The following is a 25218-nucleotide window of genomic DNA, read 5'->3' as shown; positions in this document are numbered from 1 at the left end:
CCCTCTCCCCTCCCCCTGCCCTCCCCACACACACACTGTGCCCTCTTTCTCTCTCAAACTTTAAAAAACTTTTTTTTTAAGTTAGTGATACAAGAAACAGAACAAAGTAGGAAAAGATAAGATGACTCAGGCACAAGGAACTTGAATCTAGTAGTGTCTATATGAACTAGGTCACAAAGCCTTTTTGAAAGTGGTCACAGCACCCCTTACATTAGTATCTCTTGAACTGACTCAGAGCCCTGGCTAGGGGTGGCTGGATGGGGCTGAGTGGGTAGGGGCGAGCAGAGGGCATGGATACGTGGGAGTATTGCATTTGTTACAGTCTCCGAATGATTCTTAGTCATACTAAAGTTTGAGAATCCTGTTGCTCCTAAAGTTTTTGCAGCCAGTGAAAAAAAGCAGACATGTCATGTTACATGAGTCACAGCGTCCCTAAGAAAAAAACTAATCAGTTGCCTCAGAGAAGCGAAAGAATTTCTCCTTACTCAGACCAGAGAGAATTCTTTTCTGGGTGCTTTGGTGGTAATGTAATACCCATCCATATTAATCTACCATTTCATAGTAAGTTAGTTATAATAACCTAAACTCATTAGTATTGGTTTTGATATCTACAACAGTTAAGTAATGCCATACAATTTCTTCATCTATCATGGGAGACAGGGCAAAAAGAATTATCTTTATACTTCTTATCTCTGGATGATGCAATCAAGTGGGTTACTTTGGCACCTTGCCCAGGGTAGCATTCTATTTCCCTGCTTATTCTTGTTCTTCAAGCCCCCTCTTTGCTTCAGGAGATGAAATCATCATTTTAGAGAGTCAGAGAATGAGCATATTTGGGAAATTCAAGTATGATCAGTCTGTGTGAAACCTGAGCGATTCTGTTGACCTTTATGGCATCCTTCCCTTCGCTGTGCTCTCTTGTCCTCATGCGTGCCAGTGGATGGAGCTCCTTTTCCACTATCATGGATCCCCTGCATCAAAGGCAGACCCTGAATATAGTCACAAATCATTGCCATCTCTTATGAAATCGAAATCTAGAGTTTCCTTCCTGGCCATAACCTCCGTCTCTGCCACTACAGTTTTTCTAGTCAGTGAACCGAGCAGGTATTTGTCATCCTGATGTTAACTTACAGTCCCTCAAGTCCTTTCCAATTCTTTTTGTGCCTGATCCTTGGGCTGGTTTTAAATATTCTCCCTGACTAAACCCTGTGTAACTAGCAGCCTAAAGTGCTTGCCCCTTTGTATTTTTTTCAATTCTGGAATATGAGCAGTAGTGATATAGTCAGTTGGAATCACTGATATACTGTTGAGACTGTTAAGTGGAGTTAATCACTGTCTTGATGTTCCAGTAACACTTTACTCTTACTAGTCTCATAGAACTTGGCTCATTGAGGTGTAATTTTTTTGTGGATGGTGGTCTCCTTCAGTGCAGGTAGACACCCCACCCTCCCTAGACAGTCCCAGATATTATTTGTCTTTTTATCTCCTACTGCATCTGGCACACAGGCCCCAAATGAATGTATTTTAATTGCATATAATTGAAATATTTGGCCAGTATATACTAATTTTTCCATCAAAATACATATTACTATTATCGTGTCTAAATATATAGTTTTAAGTTTATTTATTTTGAGAGAGAGTGAGTGAGCAGGGAGAAGGGGACAGAGAGAGCGGGAGACAGAGAATCCCAAACAGGCTTCCTACTGTCAGTACAGAGCCCCATATGGGGCTAGAACTCACAACTTGAACTCATAAACTGTGAAATCATGACCTAAACTAAAATCAAGAGTCAGACGCTTAACCCACTGAGGTACCCAGGTACCCCTAAATATTTTTTTTTAATTTTTTTTTCCACGTTTTTTTTAAATTTATTTTTGGGACAGAGAGAGACAGAGCATGAACGGGGGAGGGGCAGAGAGAGAGGGAGACACAGAATCGGAAACAGGCTCCAGGCTCCGAGCCATCAGCCCAGAGCCTGACGCGGGGCTCGAACTCACGGACCGCGAGATCGTGACCTGCCCGAAGTTGGACGCTTAACCGACTGTGCCACCCAGGCGCCCCAATATTTTTTGAATTGAGAAAGTAAACCAGGTATTTATTAGCAATCAGTGTATTAGTTGTAGTGTTTTGAGCACCAAGAAATAAAAGGCATGGATTATTTCATTTAAGAAAATACTAAGTTTGGCACCAAAAAAAAAAAAAGAAAAACACAGATATATTAGTTGCTCGTGATTATTATTTCATGTTTATTTTACTTAACAGTATTGAATTTAGCTCACAGAACTGGAGGTTTATGGTGCCTGAATACAATATATGACATATTCAGTGTACTAGAATTTAACACTTTAAACAAAACTTTTATTATTTTTTTCTCTCAGTGTTTATTTTTGAGAGAGAGAGAAAGAGACAGAGTGTGAGCAGAGGAGGGGCAGAGAGAGAGGAAGACACAGAAATCCAAAGCAGGCTCCAGGCTCTGAGCTGTCAGCACAGAGCCCGCCGTGGGGCTTGAACCCACAGACTGCGAGATCATGACCCAAGTCGAAGTTGGACGCTTAACTGACTGAGCCACCCAGGTGCCCCTAAACAAAACTTTTAAGTCACAAATGCTTATTATAGAAAATTGGAAACATATAAGGAAGAAAAGGCACCTAAAATCTCACCCCCTGATAATAGTATATGTTAACATTTTGGTGTATTCATTTGTCTTACTTTTCTATAATTTTTCAATAGTTGATGGCACAAAAACAGACACATAGACCAATGGAATAGAATAGAAACCCCAGAACTAGACCCACAAACGTATGGCCAACTCATCTTTGACAAAGCAGGAAAGAACATCCAATGGAAAAAAGACAGCCTCTTTAACAAATGGTGCTGGGAGAACTGGACAGCAACATGCAGAAGGTTGAAACTAGACCACTTTCTCACACCATTCACAAAAATAAACTCAAAATGGATAAAGGACCTAAATGTGAGACAGGAAACCATCAAAACCTTAGAGGAGAAAGCAGGAAAAGACCTCTCTGACCTCAGCCGTAGCAATCTCTTACTCGACACATCCCCAAAGGCAAGGGAATTAAAAGCAAAAGTGAATTACTGGGACCTTATGAAGATAAAAAGCTTCTACACAGCAAAGGAAACAACCAACAAAACTAAAAGGCAACCAACGGAATGGGAAAAGATATTCGCAAATGACATATCGGACAAAGGGCTAGTATCCAAAATCTATAAAGAGCTCACCAAACTCCACACCCGAAAACAAATAACCCAGTGAAGAAATGGCCAGAAAACATGAATAGACACTTCTCTAAAGAAGACATCCGGATGGCCAACAGGCACATGAAAAGATGTTCAGCGTCGCTCCTTATCAGGGAAATACAAATCAAAACCACACTCAGGTATCACCTCACGCCAGTCAGAGTGGCCAAAATGAACAAATCAGGAGACTATAGATGCTGGAGAGGATGTGGAGAAACGGGAACCCTCTTGCGCTGTTGGTGGGAATGCAAATTGGTGCAGCCGCTCTGGAAAGCAGTGTGGAGGTTCCTCAGAAAATTAAAAATAGACCTACCCTATGACCCAGCAATAGCACTGCTAGGAATTTATCCAAGGGATACAGGAGTACTGATGCATAGGGCCACTTGTACCCCAATGTTCATAGCAGCACTCTCAACAATAGCCAAATTATGGAAAGAGCCTAAATGTCCATCAACTGATGAATGGATAAAGAAATTGTGGTTTATATACACAATGGAGTACTACGTGGCAATGAGAAAGAATGAAATATGGCCTTTTGTAGCAACGTGGATGGAACTGGAGAGTGTGATGCTAAGTGAAATAAGCCATACAGAGAAAGACAGATACCATATGGTTTCACTCTTATGTGGATCCTGAGAAACTTAACAGGAACCCATGGGGGAGGGGAAGGAAAAAAAAAAAAAAAGAGGTTAGAGTGGGAGAGAGCCAAAGCATAAGAGACTGTTAAAAACTGAGAACAAACTGAGGGTTGATGGGGGGTGGGAGGGAGGAGAGGGTGGGTGATGGGTATTGAGGAGGGCACCCTTTGGGATGAGCACTGGGTGTTGTATGGAAACCAATTTGTCAATAAATTTCATATATATAAAAAAAATCAGTATGTAAAAAAAAATTTTTCAATAGTTGACTTTCTAGCCTCTAAATAATTTTGCATCTTGCTTTTCACTTCATCTTATATGCTCTTGGTCTGTTTTCCCAGTCTTTATTCCACAGAGATTCAGAGTTAATGTGCATAAAACTACAGATCTTTGCATAATCACAGTTTTGTGTGGCCATGCTCTAAAATGTTGCTTTTATATAGATTAAAAGTTCTTGCAAACTTTTACTTACAAACCTTGGAATCCATTGCAGCTTAAGATAAATTACTGTTTTGGGGCACGTGGGTGGCTCAGTCAGTTAAGCGTCCGACTTCAGCTCAAGTCATGATCTCGCAGTTTGTGGGTTCAAGCCCCGTGTTGGACTCTGTGCTGACAGCCCAGAACCTGGGGCCTGCTTCAGATTGTGTGTCTTCTCCTCTCTCTGCCCCACCCCTGCTTGTGCTCTCTCTCTCTCTCTCTCTCTCTCTCTCTCTCTCTCTCTCTCTGTCCCTCAAAAATGAATAAATGTTAAAAAAAAGAAAGTTAAAGTACTGTTTTGTTCCTTTTTGGTAGTGCCAAGAGCAGTGTTTTTCATAAAGTAAATGCTATGGCCTGCCCTTTTTTCTCATTCAGACTCTTAAGCCTCCTGAGAGTAATGTTAAGTAGACCATTACCTTCTCTCCTCTTGTTACTTTAATGAGGTGTTAGATGAGCACAATTTGGAGATAAGAAGTGATGGAAAGACTAGTTTGTATCAATGTTTGAGTTGAAAAAGCTCATAAATCACATACAGTCCATTTTTAATATTCTCTTCCCTAGCCATGAGGGTACATAGGAACTCAGTACTGGCCAGTAAGGTAGGAAGGATTGTAGCTGAATCAGGAAAGCATGCTGGGGTGGAATATGTTGAAACTAAACCATTCAAGGCACAATCTTCTAACCTTCCCCTCACCTTACCCCAAGGACTTTTTTTTTTTTATTTCTTTAAACCCTCTGGATTTTTAAAATACTTTATTATGAATATGAATTATAATTATTTAAGAGATTAAAATTTAGTTGTAGATATACTAAAAGCCACTGAACTATATACTTTTAAAAGATTGTGAGTGGGGCGCCTGGGTGGCGCAGTCGGTTAAGCGTCCGACTTCAGCCAGGTCACGATCTCACGGTCCGTGGGTTCGAGCCCCGCGTCGGGCTCTGGGCTGATGGCTCAGAGCCTGGAGCCTGTTTCCGATTCTGTGTCTCCCTCTCTCTCTGCCCCTCGCCCGTTCATGCTCTGTCTCTCTCTGTCCCAAAAATAAATAAAAAACGTTGAAAAAAAAATTTTTTAAAAAATAAAAGATTGTGATTTTTACGAATTATATCTCAATATAAATCTTAAAGCAAAAAAAAAGGCAATAAAAGGCCACTCCATCCATTCACTTGTTTAAATAAGCACTTAATCAGCGTCTCAAAGGAAATAGCCATAAGCCTGCTTTGGCAGTTGCAGAGGTGTAAATCACATGCAAACTGTTCTTTGGGGAGTTTTTAGTCTAATAGAGGAAATAAAATGTGCATTTAAGTAAGTCTCATAGCAGAAGGAACGTTGTGCATTGTAAGAGAAGTGCTGACAAATTGCTGAGGAAAAGCGGAAGATTAATAACAAATTATTTAGAATTGATCAGGTAGGTTGGTAGATTTGACAGTGGCGAAATAAGGGAGTAGCTCCCTGATTGCTCACAGTTTCTCAGTGAATATTAGGCAAGATTTCACCTGAGGCTGGATAGATTGGGACAGTAGAAGGAAAGGAGGTGCTATGGTTGTCTCCTGCAGAGCTGTTGCTTGTGTGTCTTAGGGGTTTCCAGGTGAGTGCAGTTTGTGTGTTTGTCTTTTGGCTGCTAGGTGTAAATGCAGAGTGGAAGAGTAACTGGGTATAAGTGGGCAGAATTGGCATTTATGGCATGAATATGACAAAGGGGGGTCAAGCCAGAGAATTTGAGAATGGCGAAAAGAACATGACTGTAATAATGATTTGGGAAAGTGTATTTTCAAGGCAGTGTCAACATTGCCTGGGATCTTAGTGAAAATGCAGCTTCTCAGTCCTAGACCTGCTGAATCAGAAACTCAGAGTGGGGCCCAGCAGTCTGTTTTTACAGGTCCATCAGGTGATTCTGTAGCACATCAGTACCTGAGAAGCACTAGGGACTGGGAAATCGAAACGGATGGAGGCAGTATGTACAGTTATGGGAAAAGGGCAGAAATGGGTGATGATGGGTAACTAAGAAGAGGAAAGTGTATATACGGCTCAATGTATATACATGAAATTCTTCCATGAAAGTGGAAAAATTCAAGTGAGCCGTGAGGGTGAGGAGTGCTGGTCAGAGACTAGGATACTTGAAGGATTTCAGAAGTGGAGCTGTTAGGAAACTCAATATCTGGATGGTCCTTGTCAAGGCTATTCTCACGAAGAATCACAACACAGAGTAGAAGTGGAGAAGAAAACTGTCAGGCAAGCGTGGGAGTCACCATTGAATGAGGAGTGACCAGCAAAGTAGGTGGCATTAAAGAAGGAAGGTTAGAGGATAGTTGAGCTCACTTCTTTCCCCTTATCCTCTTCAGCTCCTCAGGCCTCCTCCAGTATATAGGAGTGCGACAAAACAAGCTGTAAAAAGTGATCCCCCTAGTTCACAGGGCACAGGGAGAGGGGATGAGAGGAAGATTGAGTAAATGAGTGAATGTACAGGTTAGTGTGGAAGTAAATGACCAGGTGGAAACAGGTGACCTGAAAGTCTTGGACTCTTGCATGATGCTAAAATGAGCAGGTATGTGAGACATGGTGGAACAAGGTGAAAGCCTTGTTCCTGATGTGATTAGGGTTGGCACTTGATTGGTTAACTGAGAAAGACAGTTAATCAAAGAAAGGTCCCAAGGCTTGGACCTTCCCAACCCTGTCAGACCGGCAAGACAGAAATGACAACTGGTTCAGGACTCTTGCCAGCCTCTAGAGAAATCCTGGAATAGGCAGCTCTTAGACATTAATACCCTGCACAGATCGAGAATATCATGGTCTCGAAGATTCTCAAACCAATGGATTTCTCTTCCACCATCATCTTCTCAACCTCAGCCACGAAGTGACCGAGCCGCGCGTACTAAGGGTTTGAATCAGAGATGTACAGGGTATTAAACATATACCAAGGGAACAGTGAACTTGGATACAAGGCCAAGATCAGCAACAAGTTCTACAATCCAGTGCTGACATCAGATACAAGCTTCAAGGATTGTATCATTTCTTAATCAAAGAAATGATGCATATATATCTTCAGTATTTTATTTTTAGTTGTACAGTAATTATTTATATCCACTGCTTGAACTTCCACGTTGTTTTTCTTGCATAAATCACACTCAATATTATCATCTGTGAATTCCAGCTTTAGTTTCTTTCAAATAGAACAAGAACTGAAAGATACTTGAGAAGAAACCAAAGGGCAAAATCTTCCAGACTTTAACATTTTATCCCCAATTGTTCACAGTTGTGTGGCCCATACAGTTTTTGGGTTTTTGTTTTGTTTTGTTTTGTTTTGTTTTGTTTTAATGAGTCACCTTTATTCACCCTTTCCAAAGCATATAATTTTGTCTTTAATGCAGCCTTTTTTTTATCATCTTATGTTCTATTGCTTTTTGTATTATTTGATTACCTAACTATAATGATGAGCATAAACAGGATGGGGACAGGAGAGAAACACCTGATTTAATATACATACAGTTCAACAGATGGGAGATGCAAGCCTGTATGAAGTCCCAAATGTTCATTTTCCTGTGGGCATATGTTTTATGGAAAGAATTAACAGGTTAATCTGGCAAGTTGGTGAATTGCAAGTCAAATTAGAGAGCTTCTATCATTGTTCTTAGTGTTGCTTAGCTTAGAGCAAGGTCAGTGATCTGGCTGAGTTGGGTGGGTGAGACATGAGGACATCTCTCTTGAGGTTTCCAGAGGTTTGAAGCCAGGTTAAAGGGACTGGTCTCTGAGGCGGAGAGGAGGTCACACTGGGAACACTGAAGGTCTGTAGAATCTCTTTTAATTTCCTTTGACACATTAATTTGTTCTTTGCCAAACACTAATGAAATCATTTAAATTATGAAAATTGTTTTGTAAAATAATAAATGTGATTAACGATGCTTTCTGAGGATTACTATATTTGGATTATTTTTTGATTTAAACCTAGTATAAGTGTGTTAGCTCAAAATATATGCATGATATACATGAAATCCTAATTTCTGCCTTTCTAACTTATATATTTTGCATTACAGCTTGCACCTAATAACACAGAAAGCAAATTTTTTTTTACTGTTTAAAATTCATAAAATTGGGGGGTGCCTGGGTGGCGCAGTCGGTTAAGCGTCCGACTTCAGCCAGGTCACAATCTCGCGGTCCATGAGTTCGAGCCCCGCGTCAGGCTCTGGGCTGATGGCTCGGAGCCTGGAGCCTGTTTCCGATTCTGTGTCTCCCTCTCTCTCTGCCCCTCGCCTGTTCATGCTCTGTCTCTCTCTGTCCCAAAAATAAATAAAAACGTTGAAAAAAAATTAAAAAAAAATAAAATTCATAAAATTGGTTTAAACATCTTAATCATTTTTTTTTTAAGTTTGTTTTGAGAGAGGCGGGGAGAGAGCATGAGCCAGGGAGGGGCAAAGAGAGAGGGAAAGAGAGAATCTCAAGCAGGCTCTGCACGGTCAGCACTGAGCCCAGCACAGGGCTCAATCTCACAAACCATGAGATCATGACCTGAGCTGAAATCAAGAGCTGGACACTCAACCGAACTACCCATCAAGGTCCCCAAAAAACTTAGTCATTTTTTAAAAAATTTTTAAGATTTTCGTATTTGGGTGAAACATTTTTTCTTAAATCTATTGATGTGTTTTTCATAGTTATCCATGCTTTTGATTGTATAAACACCACCCCAGTGGGAAAATAAAATTTTTTTCACTTAAAAAACCATCTTTTATTAGAATGACATTTAAAATTCTGTAGTCAGTGTACTTTACCATATGATACAAATAAATGTATTTATGATAATAGGAACTAAAAGAGACAAACAATTTAACTTGGATAATGGGAATCTTTTAGGGCTTATAATCAGTCAGCTATGCTCTGTAAGTTCTCATCTTCTCGTTTAACTTGGTCTTTATACCAAGTATGAAAGTAACCCACAAGATTGTTGAATAAGACAAAGTTCATAGATAACTGAATTTGGAAGCTATCTGCAGCATTGCTAGAATACATTAGAAAGATATAGTCCATATCTGTTTTATTCAGAAGTTGAAGTCTTTACAGTTTTATACCAGACAAAGTTTGTCTTTATTATGAACCTGTACATTTTGTTTTGTCAGACCGTTAAAATTATCATTTACTATTTTTTTTGGCAGCCAGGCATTTTAGAGCTAACTTGTAGTTATTATGTGGCCAAAATTTTTATATAATCATCTTCATCATCTACCTCTCTTACTAGTCTTTTTGTTTTAGTGGCCCTATCATGTGATTTTTATTACGAATATCCTTAATTCCCTTTTGAAAGTTGGTGGTAGATAAATTCAATAAATTTAACAACTATTGAGTACCTACTTCTTGTGTTAAGTTAAATTTGTTGTCCTGGCAATAGTGAAAAAGACAGGTATGGCTTCAAGGAGTTAAAAAAATACCTTTTTCAGAAATGACTAGGAAATGCTTTGTTCAAATATAGAACAAAGGAAAATAATATATATATGTATACATATATACATATATATATTGCTAAGCATGTAAAATACACATATTCATTTTATTGGTAGTTTAACATCATCATTAGGATAGATTGCCGTTATCAAAGCCTAGATGTTTTCTAGAGCTGTGTTGTTTTATTCAGATTAAGGATTCAGAACTGGAAGCTGGATCTCGAATAATCTCTGACATAGCAATGCACATATAGTCTGGCCATTGTGTTCTTAAATGTCCACACAGAGTTGTGAAGCTGGTCTTCTCTGAGAGCCCACTGCCCTCAGGCCTTTCAACTTCACTCTGGGGAAGAGCTGGCATGTGTGAGATGACCAAAGGTTGCCCAGGGAGTCTTTGAAAAAGATGATAGGTCCTCTGATAGGTACTATAAAATGATTTTGAAAAGAGAAGGAAGGCATCCCTACTTTAGTCTAAAAAGGAAAGAAAGCCTTTTTTTCAGTTGTTCATATTGTTCTTTTATGAAGAAGACTCTCTTATGCTTTGTGCAACTTTTAAACAAATACCCAGTCCCTTGAACATTCAGACTACTACATAAAGCCTTAGAAGGTTGCAAATACAGTGGTAGTCCATTCTATAAATGGTTGGCCGATAGCATTATTTCCAAAAACACTGGAATTCACACACTTTAAAATGTAAATTCAGTGTATCTTTTCACCATGAGCTGACTAAAAAACTAGGCTCATGAATTATTCTGCCCTAAATATGTCGTCCCCTGCCTTGTGAAAGAGAATATAGTTATTGCCTGAATTTTTCTGAAGCTGATTGCCCTTTAAGTGAATGTCCTTGTCTTTTCCTTCTAACTGTTGGCCTTTTGCTTATTTTACTGCTTAATAACATTTTTACTGGATAGGCAGAATAATGCCCTCTCCCCACAACCAAAGATGCGCCTATCCTAATCCCCGCAATCTATGAATATGTTACAATACATGTAACAAAGGGAGATTAGGTTGCAGATTGAATTAAATCTGTTCGTCATTTTACCTTAAACCCAGAGATTATCCTGGGTTATCAGAGCTGCCCCCGTTTATTCACAAAGGTCCTTAAATATAGAAGAGGACATCAGAGTGAAGTGGTATGAGAGGCACTTGACCATTTTTGCTGGTTTTGAGATTGAGGAGGGGACCCCAGGAGACTACAAACATGGAGACTTCCAAAGCCTGGGAAAGACAAAGAAACCTGTTTTCCCTTGAGCTTCCAAAAAAGAATGCCTCCTGACACCCAGTGAAACTCACATCAGATTTCTGACCTACAGAACTGTTAGATAATACATTGCTGTTCATTAAAGCTACTAACCTTGTAGTTGCTTGTTATGGCAACAGTAAAAACTAATACATTTACCCATGTTCCAAGAAAGGAAGAACGAAGATGAAACTTGAGGTACTTCCATCCAGAAAAAGATCTAGTGTGTGCTGAAGTTACAGTGCTTGTTGACAAGGAGATAAAAGGCCATCCATGAATTTCAGCACCCTGCTGTCACAGCAATCTACAGGTGCCTGTTCCCGGTGTAATGACCTAAAATACACTTCAAAACAATATACCTTTGTTTCATTCAGCCTCCAGTCTGCCTACTTGGCTGTCATTGGAGTGAGCTTTCCATAGAACAGATCTAATTGTGTTATTTCTCTTTAAAGCCCATTTTATGATTTTCCATTGTCTAGAGAAAAAAAACCCACACATGTAGGCTGGCAGTCAAGGCCCTGCGACAATAGACTCTTCTGTAGCCTATGTCATACTTCTCTTTCTTGTGTACCTTGTGTTAGCCAAGGTAAGGTAATGACGTTCTGTGAGTCCAGCAATGTGCTTTGCACTTTTCTTCTTTGTACATTTCATTTCCTCTACCACCAGTGTCCTCCCAGATGTTCACAACTGCTGGCAGTCCCCTATGAATTCCCTGAGACTCAACTCAAACATTAAATTCCCTGGAAAATCAAAGAACATACCACATCAAATAAAATTGTTTGGTCTATCCTTTATGCCACATTGTGACTAAAATTTTTTGTGATATTAAATTTGTTTCAATTTCATTCTGTTTCATTCTGTGAGTTTCTTGAAGGTAGCAAGTGGGTCTCAATAATATATTTGTGGGATTTTAGTAACTCACGTAGCTTATACAATAGATACTCATAAATCTTAAAAGAACAAATGATAACGTTTCCTGACCTGGCCAATCTACCACAAGATTCCATTTTAAAGGGAGGTTTCTGATTCCCAGGCCACCATTTGGTTACATTCTGCCTCTAAAAGTTAAGTATTGTAAAAGAAATTTTCTTACATACCTGGGGAACATTTTCATTGTAAGTAAAATTTTGACGCTGACCAGTTTACTTTGTTTGATGCCATTTCCCTTTTTAACGCTTGGAATTTCATGGATTTTATTGTATCAAAATGAAAACATCAAAATAATCTGTGTTCTTTTCATGGGTCTGTTTGCAAGAATTATTTTGTGTGATGTATTTGTTTTTATTTTTTTAAATATCAAGACGACTCTGAAATGTAATAGAATAGCATAGCAAGTATCAAATTCTTTGACTTTAAATACTTGAATTTTCTCTCAGTGCTTCTATTTTCTGCCTTTCTAGATTTGTTATTGATGTTAATTTCTCAGCGGTTTTACATAGGTCTGACCTTGCTGCACAAGTCCTTACGAAAATGAGAATGTATATGGTAGAACTTGGAAACTGTGAAACAGTATTCAGATGGAATGAGTTATTTTCATAACTTTTATTATCACTTTACACTGTGACTGCAAAATGTTCACAATTTTCATGAAGATGGAAGTAATTCCACTGGGAATATCTCTTTTTTACAACTGCTGTCAGAACTCAAAATCTTAAAATGGTTGGCATAATTTTTAGTGTGATCAGCAAAACACATCCTTCATGTTGCATAATAACTTATAAGTTCGGTTTACTACTTTTAAAAAGGAAAATTTTTATTAAGATGAATGAGTCGGCATTGTTAATGTTTTACATAAGAATATGATCATTAACTTGAGAAAATAGTAGAAGGAAACCATTGATAAATCATTGAAACATAAATGTATTTAAAACAGATTGTGTTTTTGAAATACTATGAAACTGTTGATAAATATCTGGAAACTGTAGGTTGTAATTGTAGAAATATCTAGCTTGGATACCCACTATCTGGTTTGGGTAAAGATTTGAATTCTGTCACTTTTCATAGGTGATTCACCAGGAATATTTTGCTTCCTTTGTTTTAAGGATAGCTTTATTTTTTTAAATTTTTTAAATGTTTTTATTTATTTTTGAGACAGAGAGAGACAGAGCATGAGCAGGGGAGGGGCAGAGAGAGGCGAAGACACAGAATCTGAAGCAGGCTCCAGGCTCTGGGCTGTCAGCACAGAGCCCAACGCAGGGCTCGAACTCACAGACTGTGAGATCGTGACCTGAGCCGAAGTCGGACACGTAACCAACTGAACCACCCAGGCTCCCCTTTAGGATAGCTTTAAAGTAATATTCTGATTTAACTACTGATACTTTCATCAGAAAAGGAATATAAAAAACCTGACTTCTTTAAATGTACCAGAGGTATCTCCTATTGTGCATTATATGGCTTATTAGAGCTAGTCTCCAGTAAATTCATTTTGAATAAAATTAGTCTATAGAGCCTAATCATGTAGATCGTGCTAGAGACTTCCCTCACCAAAGATTATACTTTTCTAGAAACCACAAAACCATTCTCATGTATGTCATGTCAGTGTCTCATCTCCTTACAAAATGCCAAATAAATTGACATATTCTTACTTCTTGTGTCTTTAAGGATATTCCTCTACCAGATTTCTGCCATTACATCACACTTTACGTATTATATGCAACAAGTCTATCTTTTTTAAGTACATAAGTTTATAATGTATGATGAGTTCTAATTCATTCCATGGACTTGGAGTTATCCTTGATTAGCATTTTAGTCATAATGAAACTACCAGTTGCCACTGCCCCTAGTTTTGGAGTATATTTCACTTTTAAAGCCTTCAACTCTCTCTGTCCTTTTTTTAAATTTTTTTAATTTATTTTGAGAGAGAGAGAGTGCATGCATGCATACCTGGATGTGTGCAAGCAGGGGAGGGGCAGAAGGAGAGGGAGAGAGAGAAGACTCCATACTCAGCTCTGAGCCTGATGCAGGGCTCGATCCCATGACCATGAAATCATAACGAACCAAAATCAAGAGTCAGACACTTAACTGACTAAGCCACCCAGGTGTCCCACCCTCTGTCCTCTTGCTTGAATATCTTTTCTTGATTATACAAAGTTCAAGATAAATTTATCTTAGCAGAATCTCTGTCCTATGATCCTTTAAACACTTTGCATGGATTCCCATGTTAACTTGATGGTATTACTATAGCTCTTAATGGTCTTTTTTAGATCTACTATATTTTTCTATGTGAATAATTGTTTCTTTGAATAACTATCAGCAACAATTGTTTTATTCTTTCCTCACAGGTACTACAGTGCAACCATTCTGCAGATGTCTGGTGTTGAAGATGATAGACTTGCGATATGGCTGGCTTCAGTTACAGCCTTCACAAATTTCATTTTCACACTCGTGGGAGTCTGGCTTGTTGAGAAAGTGGGCCGCAGGAAGCTTACCTTTGGGAGCTTAGCAGGTAGGTGACTGGATGAAGAATTCAATTACAAACTTTTCTCTAATGATGGCAAGCTCACCTTCCAAAATACAATACCAATGCTACTTATGATCTTGTTCTCATAGCCAAATGATAGTTTTTTACACAAAAAGTTTTTTCTTTTAAAGAACTTAATGTTATGATATGTAACTAGAATGTGACTAGAAACGTGAATTGTAAGAACAATTTGAGTCTACAGGGGTAACATTCTGCTGCTGTTATTTTTGAGTTCTGCTCAAAGGTATAAAAGTGAAAAGAATAATTGTGCTTTTTTGTTCTTCTTTGAACAATTTGATATTCATAAACTCCCTTTTAAACATGTTTTATTTTTAAGTTTGGTATAATATGGAAGTAAATTTGGAGGTGTTTTTTTTTTCAAGGCTCTTTCAGCAATATAGTGTTAGAATCATACAATTTCTTCACAAAGCAGGGGCAGACTTTTTGTGTTTGAATCAGGCTCAAATTCTAAGGTAAATTCTGGTTGGTTAAGTGTGTTTTCACAAAGCCTTTCTCATTTCAAGTATCTTTTGTCTTTGAATTCTGTACATTTCATTATTTATTTCTTTGTTAACACAAAGCCTGTTTCATTTGACAGGATGAGACCCATCTTTGCCAATGTCTTCTCTTGTTGCATCATATACTTTTCTTATTTTTTTCATACATACAGATTGCTAATTATCAATTATCTGTCCTCCAGTAACTCCTTTATAAGTTTATTAGAGTAAGAAAAGATTTTTTCAATAAAATGTGAAGTTTCCAGGCCAGCATGAGCTAACTTCTATTTTAACCAAATTATACCTTTAAACACTGATCTAATAGCACTGCTTCAGGCACTCATCCCAGATTTTAATGAGAAAATACATTCTGAGCTGCAACCTCAGCTATTAGGAACTTGTAGTCTCTGCCATCCCTGCCTCCAGAAGGAAGAGTAGAATGCTTCTACCCTCTGTTCTTGCCTAACCAGTGGGAGGACTTGAGTCTGTCATGTAAGTTGAACTGAGGGGAAGGTGAACAAAAATGGTCTGATTAAGAGGCAAAGGTAATCACAACAGCCCAGGTACACAGGGAAGCAGAAGGGCAAGTGAGGAAAGGTGAAGGACAAGGAGGCTAAAAACCATCCATTCATAAACTTGTCAAACACTTATGTGTTCATAAACACATAAACCAGAAGTGTTTAGTCTGGAAAAAAGACTAAAGGGAGACCTAAGAGATATCTTATTCTTTTTTTTTTGTTTGTTTACTTTTGAGAGAGAGAGAGGGACAGAGTGTGAGCAGGGGAGGGGCAGAGAGAGAGGGAGACACAGAATCTGAAGCAGGCTCCAGGCTCTGAGCTGTCAGCGACAGAGCCCAACACAGGGCTCGAACCCACGAACCATGCAATCGTGACTTGAGCCAAAGTTGGCCGCTCAACTGACTGAGCCACCCAGGTGCCCTGAGAGGAATCTTATTTTTGCAGATGATAGATGTTATAAGGGCATAATTTTACTTGATATGAGAAAAATATTCTTAATAGAGCTTTCCAATAATGAATTTGGCTGCCTCATTAGGATGGTAAACTCTGAACAGAAGCATAGATGACCATCAGATAGTGATGTGCTAAAAATAAATTCCTACAGTTGATTAGAAATTGGGTTTGCTGACTTCTGAGGTTCAGATCAACCCTAAGAAGAGGTAAAAGCTACTTTAAACATTTTTAAATAGATACCTACCCTTCCTTTTCAGCAAGGCCTCCATTAACTGCTACTTCAAGAGGTCTATTTTTTTAAATAGAATTTCTGATTAAATTTGGCTTTTGAGATCTGGGGAAAACTGCTGGTTTTGAGATCAGGGAAAAACATTTTTTCTGGTAGCCTGGTAACCCTTTATTTCTTGTATTCCAATGAGACATTTTCTCATCAGTTGAGGTTTTTCAGGCTTTGTAGATCTAAAGCCATACTGCTTGGGTTGGAATTTTATGACTTTGGGCAAGTTTCCATTTTCTCATAGGTAAAACGCAATTAATTATAGTCCCTACTTCATAGGGTTTTAATCAGAACTGAGCACATTTATACACGTATGGCATTTGAAATTCTTCTTGACACAGTAAGGTGCCTAGCACATCTTAGCTATCACAGCATTATTATTGACAGAGTGATTCTTTGTTGTTTTAACCATAATGTGAAACCAGTATGCATCATCAGAATCCAGGAGCTTTCCTGAAGCCTTCTAGCTGATGTCATGTTTCACCTCTCAGTGTAGGTACTCTGCTCCAAGGATTTCCAGAGCCCATCCCTGGCTATTAAGAGGAAGTATTAAGACCATTAACTGGGGGGACAATACCAAGAGATTTCAAGTACTGGTTTTTATGAGCAACCCATAGGCACTTTTCTTTCCTGCCTTGATTTCTTTTCAGCCAAAACCACCAACACCCCAGCTCTGCACATTACTAAAACCATGCACTGATTGATCTGGCATGAAAGAGATGTTACATCAAGTAAACACCTGATTTCCTTGTTATGTTGCCAATTAAAGTGATGATGTAGATATTACAGTGGATTAGGAGGTGAAAGGCCTAGTTTTTATTTTTTTTAAGTTTATTTATTTCAAGAGAGAGAGCAAAAGAGAGCAAGAAAATGCCAGCAAGAGAGGGGCCGAGAGAGAGAATCACAAGTAGCCTCCACTCTGTCAGCACAGAGCCCAAACAGGGCTCAAACTCATGCGCCATGAGATCATGACCTGAGCTGGAGTCAAGAGTAGGATGCTTACCCGATGACTGAGCCACCCAGGTGCCCCAGAAGGCCTAGTTTCTTGTCATAGGTCTCCCCTTTTACCTGTACATATACATGTAAATAGGACTGTTTTGTGCAGTTCTGGTTTTTAACTGATTTAATAGGTCCCAGTAGAACCTAATGACAAATGGAAGTTTACACATTCAGAAGAAAACTTGCTGTTTCACAGCCTTGCTAGTGGATTAGTATTACTCCAGTGTGGCCCTTCTAGTAGATGCTCATTTCACTTCCTGAGACCAGTTGATTCTTACATACTTATTTCAGTGTTTTTGATATATACTTACACTTATAAGTTATATACTTATTTAAATGTTTTATTTTCATTTTTGTGTAGGTATAAATATTCTTATAGTGCTAACTATTAGAATACTGTTTTATTTAAAATTTTCTAAAATTAGCCTAGAATTTTTAAATCTTTGATTTGATTTTGTCCCCTGTCTTGCATTTTTATATGATCTATTTTTCTAAGTTTGCTTATTTTGAGAAAGAGAGAGCAGGGGAGGGGCAGAGAGAGACGGACAGAGAGAGAATCCCAAGCAGGCTTCACACTGTCAGCACAGAGCCCAAAGCTATTGAGATCATGACCTGAGCCAAAAGCAAGAGTCAGATGCTTAACTGACTGAGCTACCCAGGTACCCCTGATTTATTTTACCATATTGGGTTAAAAATAGTGGGAAAAGTTAAATCAAAATAATTTTTAAATAGGCACTCATTCATTAAAAATTACAACAAATAAACTATGCATATCTAGACCTGGACAAAAGAACTCTTTATACAAAGAAATATAAAATATAGAGTCCATGAGTAATTTTAAATGGAGGACATTTTATGGTATTCTTACCTTAGAGCTTGGTCAGAGAAGTAGTCTTTCTTGTAAATACTACAAATTTAAAGACAACCTCTTGATTCTTTTAATAAAAGGTCTATATCTATGTAGCTTTACTGTAGTTAATCAGAAAACCAGAAACACTGTTATTTTTCCCCAAGGATCTTGCTAGTAGAATATTTCTGAAAACATCACTCAGAGGCTGTCTCCATCAAAATTACCAGAGGTGCTTATTTTGAAATGTGCATTCATGGACCTTATCCCAGATTTATTAAATTAGGATCTCTGAAGACGGGGTCTGGAGCATGTACTTTATTTTTTTTTAATATAATTTATTGTCAAATTGGCTTACATATAACACCCAGTGCTCATCCCAACAAGTGCCCTCCTCAATGCTTATCACCCATTTCCACCTCTCCCTCACCCCCATCAACCCTCAGTTTGTTCTCTGTATTCAAGAGTCTATTATGGTTTGCCTCCCCTGGAGCATGTACTTTAAACAGGTTCCCCGGGGGCACCTGGGTGGCTCAGTTGGTTAAGCATTCAACTCTTGGCTTCGGCTCAGGTCATGATCTCATGTTTTGTGAGATCAAGGCCCATGTTAGTCTCTGTGCTGACAGCACTGAGCCTGCTTGTAATTCTTTCTCTTGCCCTTTTTCTGTGACCCTCCCCTGCTTGTAATCTCTCTTTCTCTCAAAATAAATAAATAAATTAAAAAAAAAAAAAAAACAGGTTCCCCAGGAGATACCTGTGTACACAAAGTGTGCTTTATTAGAGTCATGGGAAGGGGAATTACTATTTTTCTAAGTATTTATTAATTATCCAGCCTTGCATCAGGTAGTTAATGTAACTTATAACATCTGATATTTTTGAGCATGTTATTTATCCAACACACTTCACTTTCTGTGAAGAACATCTTTATTAGGAAAATTATATCAGAATCGCAAAATTTCACAGTATACTTAGTTAAGAGAAACTCTTCTTTTAAAATATAAAGAATATGCCCAATGTGCACAGAACACTGGAGAATATCTAAGGCCTTCCTTAATTGGACTTAAATCTGTGTTGGAGTAATGATTCATCAGGCAATAACTATAATTTGAATACTGGCAAGTGGCTGACAAGATATCTGTAAGTTATTAAATGAAAGGAAATAGATAATTCAAGTAGTTTTAAGCCATAAAGGTATATGAATGAATATATGACAGGAGTAGGTGATCGTTTTAAAATTTATTCTATAAATGAAGTCGTTTAAGATACCATTTCCTTCCCTTAAGGAGGTTATCATCTTGAAAATTTATTTTACAAGTCATATATGTGATATATCAATGATATATGTGATATATCACATATATGTATAAAATAATTTATGCCCAAACATATGTGATGCCAATAACCTGGAGATCTATTTAAAACTCAAATGTTTGATCCCCGTTTTCTGAAGACTGATTCAGAGGTTTATGTACATCCCAAGCATTTGCTTCCGATAGGAAATCAGGACTGAGAAACACTGCTATATGTAATAAAGAATGGAAAGGTATAATATTGATTTTTAAAAAGATTGTCATCCAAAATGCATTAAGATAAAATTAAATTTCCACTTAAGAAGGGTTAAACCTACAGCTCTTTAGGAATTTTGTGTATCTAGAATGGTCCATTCACCATATTTTGCAGGTAAGTTGGACCTTTTTAGGAATAGATGCAAGAGATATGTTGTACGTATTGCAGAACTCTTGACTCAAATATGTACCATATTAACCCTGTGACCTCATAGATAGTCTGAAGATAGTCTCAATATTGCAAAAGTCGTGGCACTATGGTCCCTTCATTCAACTAATACTTGTAGGGATCTGCTGTGTGCTAGGCATTAGAGTTGGAAGTACGTGAGTCTGTGGTAGGTACACCATCTTAGAGTTTACATTTCATTTGTAAATTATTTGATTATTTGATAAACACGATGAAAGAAAAGTATCCTGTTTCCTTACAATGTTAAAGTATCAAAGTTTCCAGGTTGAAAAAAAACACTTAAGGACCTAGGTTCTTTGATAGACAAATTTACAGTAAAATTCATGGTTTGTCTTATTTGAAGAGAGAGAGATGATTTTCATAATAGACCCAGTATATCTCCTCTCTTTCCAAAAGACCTCTTTTCATTTTCCTAGTTCAGGGCTCTGATAGTCTTTTCAGAAAAGAAACTCCTGAAACTATTCCTAGTTCTGAGTTTAAGCCAACAAGGGGAAAACAAACTATGATTTTAGGTTCATGGCATTTTTTTGGCCCAATATGGCAAAATGGACTTCCTATCTCCCCTTCAGGCCTCCCCTTCCTTCAACTTTTTTCTACAGTTTTGAGTGTGTGTTGCTGCTGCTTCTTATGACATAGTATTACCAAATACATGGTATAGCATTACCAAATCTTTCAAGTTGAGTATGGTATTTAAAATTCACTACAGTTCTGCAAGGTTAAGTATTTTCGCTAAGCCCCATTTTATAGAAGACAAAATTGATCTTGGGCCTTGCCCAAGATCACAAGAGTCAAGAAATGGCAGAGTTGGAAATTAACCACAGATTTAATTTGACCCATCCCCTGTATCTTAAACACATACACCCCAGCCATTATATACTCCCATTGCATTCCACAGTGCTCCCTAACATTCTTCTTTTATCCATTCGTTTAATAGGATTTTGGGTCATATCTTAAATTATCTCCCAGTTTAATCAGTAAAAACTTTACTACTATGTAAATACCCTCCCTAAATTCCATATTTTAAACTCATTGCGCCACTCCAATTAATTGTCCAAATTACTGCAATTATATTTTCTTTCTTCTTCCTTTTTGTGACTCTTTTTTGTTTATCCTCACAGTGGCTAGAACAATAGTCAAATATGAAAACTTTGTTTTTTACTGTCAGGATGTCTCTAAGGGTCTCAAAAGTGAGTCTTTTAAGTGATGCACTTAATCACTCTTTCTACAACTTAAAATCAAAGATTCTACTTCCAAATACCAACAGGAAAGACAAATTAATGCATGTGATAAATCATCTCTGGAACCTTAAAGTCATGAAAAAAGAAAGCTCCTCTTCTTGAAAAGAAATGTTCTTTCAGCTGCTTTTGAATTGTTCAGCATGTTTTTAGTTTACTGAGTTGAGGTCTTACATGAGAGAATGCCATTAGAACAATTTTCTTGACGGGGCGCCTGGGTGGTGCAGTCGGTTAAGCGTCCGACTTCAGCCAGGTCACGATCTCGCGGTCCGTGAGTTCGAGCCCCGCGTCGGGCTCTGGGCTGATGGCTCAGAGCCTGGAGCCTGTTTCCGATTCTGTGTCTCCCTCTCTCTCTGCCCCTCCCCCGTTCATGCTCTGTCTCTCTCTGTCCCAAAAATAAATAAACGTTGAAAAAAAAAAAAACAATTTTCTTGGCAATGAAAGCAACATGTGGTGCGAATCTATTGCCTTTCATTTTTCTGACATCTTGGGCACGTAGTAATGCTGGTCATGTTAATTGATTTTGAGACTGTCAAAAATCCAATGTTCTGGTTTTTGGTTATTTAAGAAAATTATCACCAGTCTACTGCTTGGCTAGCAAATATATTTGCTTTGAATTTCACTTGTTTTCTTGTTTCACAGTGAATGTGCTAGTGAGTTTTTCTGATAATCTGTATATTTACTAGGAACATTTTTTTAAATACTCCAATGAAGATAAAGGTGTTTTTTCAGAGATATGTCTTGGAAAACCCAGTCTGGTTTGAAATAATGTTGCCAACTATTCTCTGATGTAAAACTTGTTTTTTGTTTTTTTTTTTAAAGGTACCACGGTGGCACTCATTATTCTTGCCTTGGGATTTCTGCTATCAGCCCAGGTTTCCCCACGCATCACGTTTAAACCAGTAGCTCCATCAGGACAGAACACTACTTGCACAAGATACAGGTGAGTTTTCAGAATGGTCCCTTAACCTAACTCTAGTACCTTCTAGTACCTTTTTGTTTACTTTTAACTTTTCTACAATTTGAGAGATAAGTAGAAGCTTGCATACAGAGTAAGGTAAGGGTGGGAAAGGTGACGGGGAGGGACCACCAGAAGGAGGAATAGCATTTGCAAAGACACGAGGGTAAAAGTGGTTAAGGAAAAAGGGAGTTTGACACAATGTTGATGATGTTTTTCTGGAAATTAAAAGTTGGGATTGTTATGCAATCTAAGCAGAAATACTGTGAAACCATTTTAGATTATATACGACTCAGTGGCATCTACATTCCAGGTAAAATAAATAACTTTAGTGAGCAATTGAACTCTTCTATGATATACATGTCTGATATAGTAGATTATAATCTGCATATTCTAACAGTCTTCACAGAGTTCCACAGGTATCCCCTCATTCATGTAAGCAGAAAAGGAAGTTTTCTTTCACTGCTGGGGTTCTTCTAGAGCATTAGAAAGTAGAAAGAGATGGTGGAAGAAAGTGAAATATATTCTGATGGCCAACTGCAGGTGTAGGGGCTCCAATGTTAAGTCTAATGATAGACACACTGTGTGATTAGAAGTTGGAGAGATGGATGGATAGACAAGTGGACTGAAGAATGAACAAACGAATTAATTAGAGATTGAGCAGAGCAATTATCTAGCAGCAGAGTTTCAAAGTTTATAACTTCATTTTAGTGGTTGAAAAGGCTAGCAGCCCCTTTAAAATATATGGCTAGAACAAGACCTAGCTTTAAAAACAAAATATGATATTCCATCAGCCTCAATTAGATGGACACAGTCAATAGGTGAATGATTTGTTAATTTATTAACTTTTAGTCAGATACTCCTGTATGAAATTAAAACATTACATGGATATACTGAATTCCACTTGGGATCCACTTGCAAGTTCTTATTGAGCAGGTATTATATTTATGGTGGAATTCTCATTACAATAATGAGGAAGCTATATATTGCTATGCCTTCCTGGTCCAAAATTCTGATATTCACTTTCCTTTAGAGATAAATGGTTATACTCCTTCTTTCTCTTACTAATAAGGTTACTTATTCATTGGCTTACTGATTTTTTTAGTAGTCTTTATCTTGTTCTAAAGAAGACTTAAAGATAAAAGAAGTTAACTTTAGAATAGACCATTCCTAGATGTAGTGATGTTTACTTTCTTTGGACATCCCACATCAACTGCTAGATGATAGAGCCATTACCAGAATTCTGCGTGCTCTACCTTTTTTCTTTTTTCTTTTTTTTTTTAATGTTTATTTTATTTTTGAGAGAGAGGGCAAGCGAGTGGGGGAGGGGCAGAGAGGGAGACACAGAATCCAAAGCAGGCTCCAGGCTCTCAGCTGGCACAGAGCCCAATGTGGGGCTCAAACTCAGGAACCAGGAGATCATGACCTGAGCCAAAGTTGGCAACTGACTGATCCACCCAGGTGCCCCTTCTTTTGTTTTTCTTGATGGATATTTTAAGTAAAATGTTTTCAGCAGTTACTTCTGACAAATTATTTAAAAAATCACTGTTGTTTGAGCAACAACTCTAGTATGATACCTGATTTAGATGGAGTAATTTAGATTCAGAGTAAGACTGATAACATGCATGGTCAAATCATCTAAAGATAGAAAGTCAGCTGGAGTATGAGAAAAGTTTTATGAGCTTCGGATACACAAAAAGAATAAATAACTTTTGAATGATTTTCATAATAAATTAGTTTTCTTGACATCAACTTTTAAAGTTTAAATAAAAATACTTATTACCCTAATATAGTTTGCATAGAAGTTTATGATTATCAACCTATTAATCCTTCTGTTCCTTCTAAGTGGTCATCTACCTAATATCTCAACACCAAGGTATAATGGAGTAGGAGAAGTGATTCAGCCTACTTTTATTCTCATCACAAAAATGCGCAGCAGTTTTTAAAGCGGAACCAAATTTTTGATGTCCTTTGGGAGTTGGTAAATGTGAAAAACGGTTATATATTTTGTGCCTTCTTTCAGGGTAACATATTAGCCTTTGTGGGTATTTGACAGTGTGTATATATAGTCGTGGGTGATTTTATGAAATAGACCTGCATTCCCCTTACTTATTTTATTCTGTTATCCTTACTGATTTTGTTCTTGTTTTTGTTAAGACTATGTATACATTTTCCCCTTTAAGATAAACATGAAAGTCATGTTTGTAATACACTACCATAGGATGAGTAATGTTTAGGCTGTAAATGTAGGTGCTGTGCTTTTCCCATGGAATTGAGCAAATAAGACCGATTTAAAAGGGAAATTGATTTAATATCTACATTAAAAATATTGTATACTATTGATGGAAGTGTAAATATTTATTCTTCATTTCGGAAAGAATACAGTTCTGCCTAATAAAAATTAAATGCCTATGCCCACTGACTTAATACTTCTATTTGTAGAGATCTGTAGACTGTAGTGATGAGTATGTAATCCATTCCAATTAGAGTCCAGTAGATGATTTACAAAAATGAATGGTTCAAGAATGGTGGTTCTTTTTTAGTTTGATAGATATTCATTATGTGGCAGGCATTAATGTAGGTTTGGGCCCATAATATTGTAGGTTGAGGGTCGCTAAGTATTTGAACCCAAGAGATTGACGATTCTAAATATTTTCCAGTGTGAACTTCCCATTTTTGGATTGTTTTGATTTTTTTTGTTGAAGTGTAATTAACATGCAGTGCTATATTAGTTTCAGGTATACCTTTCACATTGGTGACTTATTTTATAACTGTGAGTCTGTTCTTCTTCATTCCCTTCACCTATTTCTCCTATTCCTCCATCCACCTCCAATCTGGTAACCACCTTTTGTTATCTATATTTAAGAGTCTGTTTGGGCTTTTTGTTGTTGTTTCTTCGTTTTGTTTTTTAGATTCTACACATAAGTGGAATCGTATAATATTTGTCTTTCTCTGTCTGACTTAATTTCATTTGGCATAATGCCCTCTAGGTCCATCCATGTTGTTGCAAATGTTAAGATACCATTCTTTTTTATGGCTGCATAATATATAAATACTGTATATTCTTTGTCCATTCATTTACTGGCGGACACTTGGGTTGTTTCATACCTTGAACATATGTATAATAAACATAGGGGTGCATATATCTTTTTAAATTAGTGTTTTTGTTTTCTTTGGGTGAATAA

The 25218-nt window shown here is 37.6% G+C and overlaps 1 protein-coding gene across 1 annotated transcript in view; it reads left to right on the top strand.

The window, feature by feature from the left end:
• SLC2A13 (solute carrier family 2 member 13) overlaps positions 1 to 25218 on the top strand; it is a 385620-nt gene that overhangs the window by 227727 nt on the left and 132675 nt on the right. The window contains exons 5-6 of the mRNA XM_023256944.2: positions 14319 to 14482; positions 21898 to 22018. Of these exons, the coding sequence (XP_023112712.1) occupies positions 14319 to 14482; positions 21898 to 22018 (285 nt within the window). The remainder of the gene's footprint in view (positions 1 to 14318; positions 14483 to 21897; positions 22019 to 25218) is intronic.

This window comes from Felis catus, chromosome B4, assembly GCF_018350175.1.
Source record: "Felis catus isolate Fca126 chromosome B4, F.catus_Fca126_mat1.0, whole genome shotgun sequence".
Lineage (NCBI taxonomy): Eukaryota > Metazoa > Chordata > Mammalia > Carnivora > Felidae > Felis > Felis catus.
This window is presented reverse-complemented; position numbering and strand designations above follow the sequence as displayed.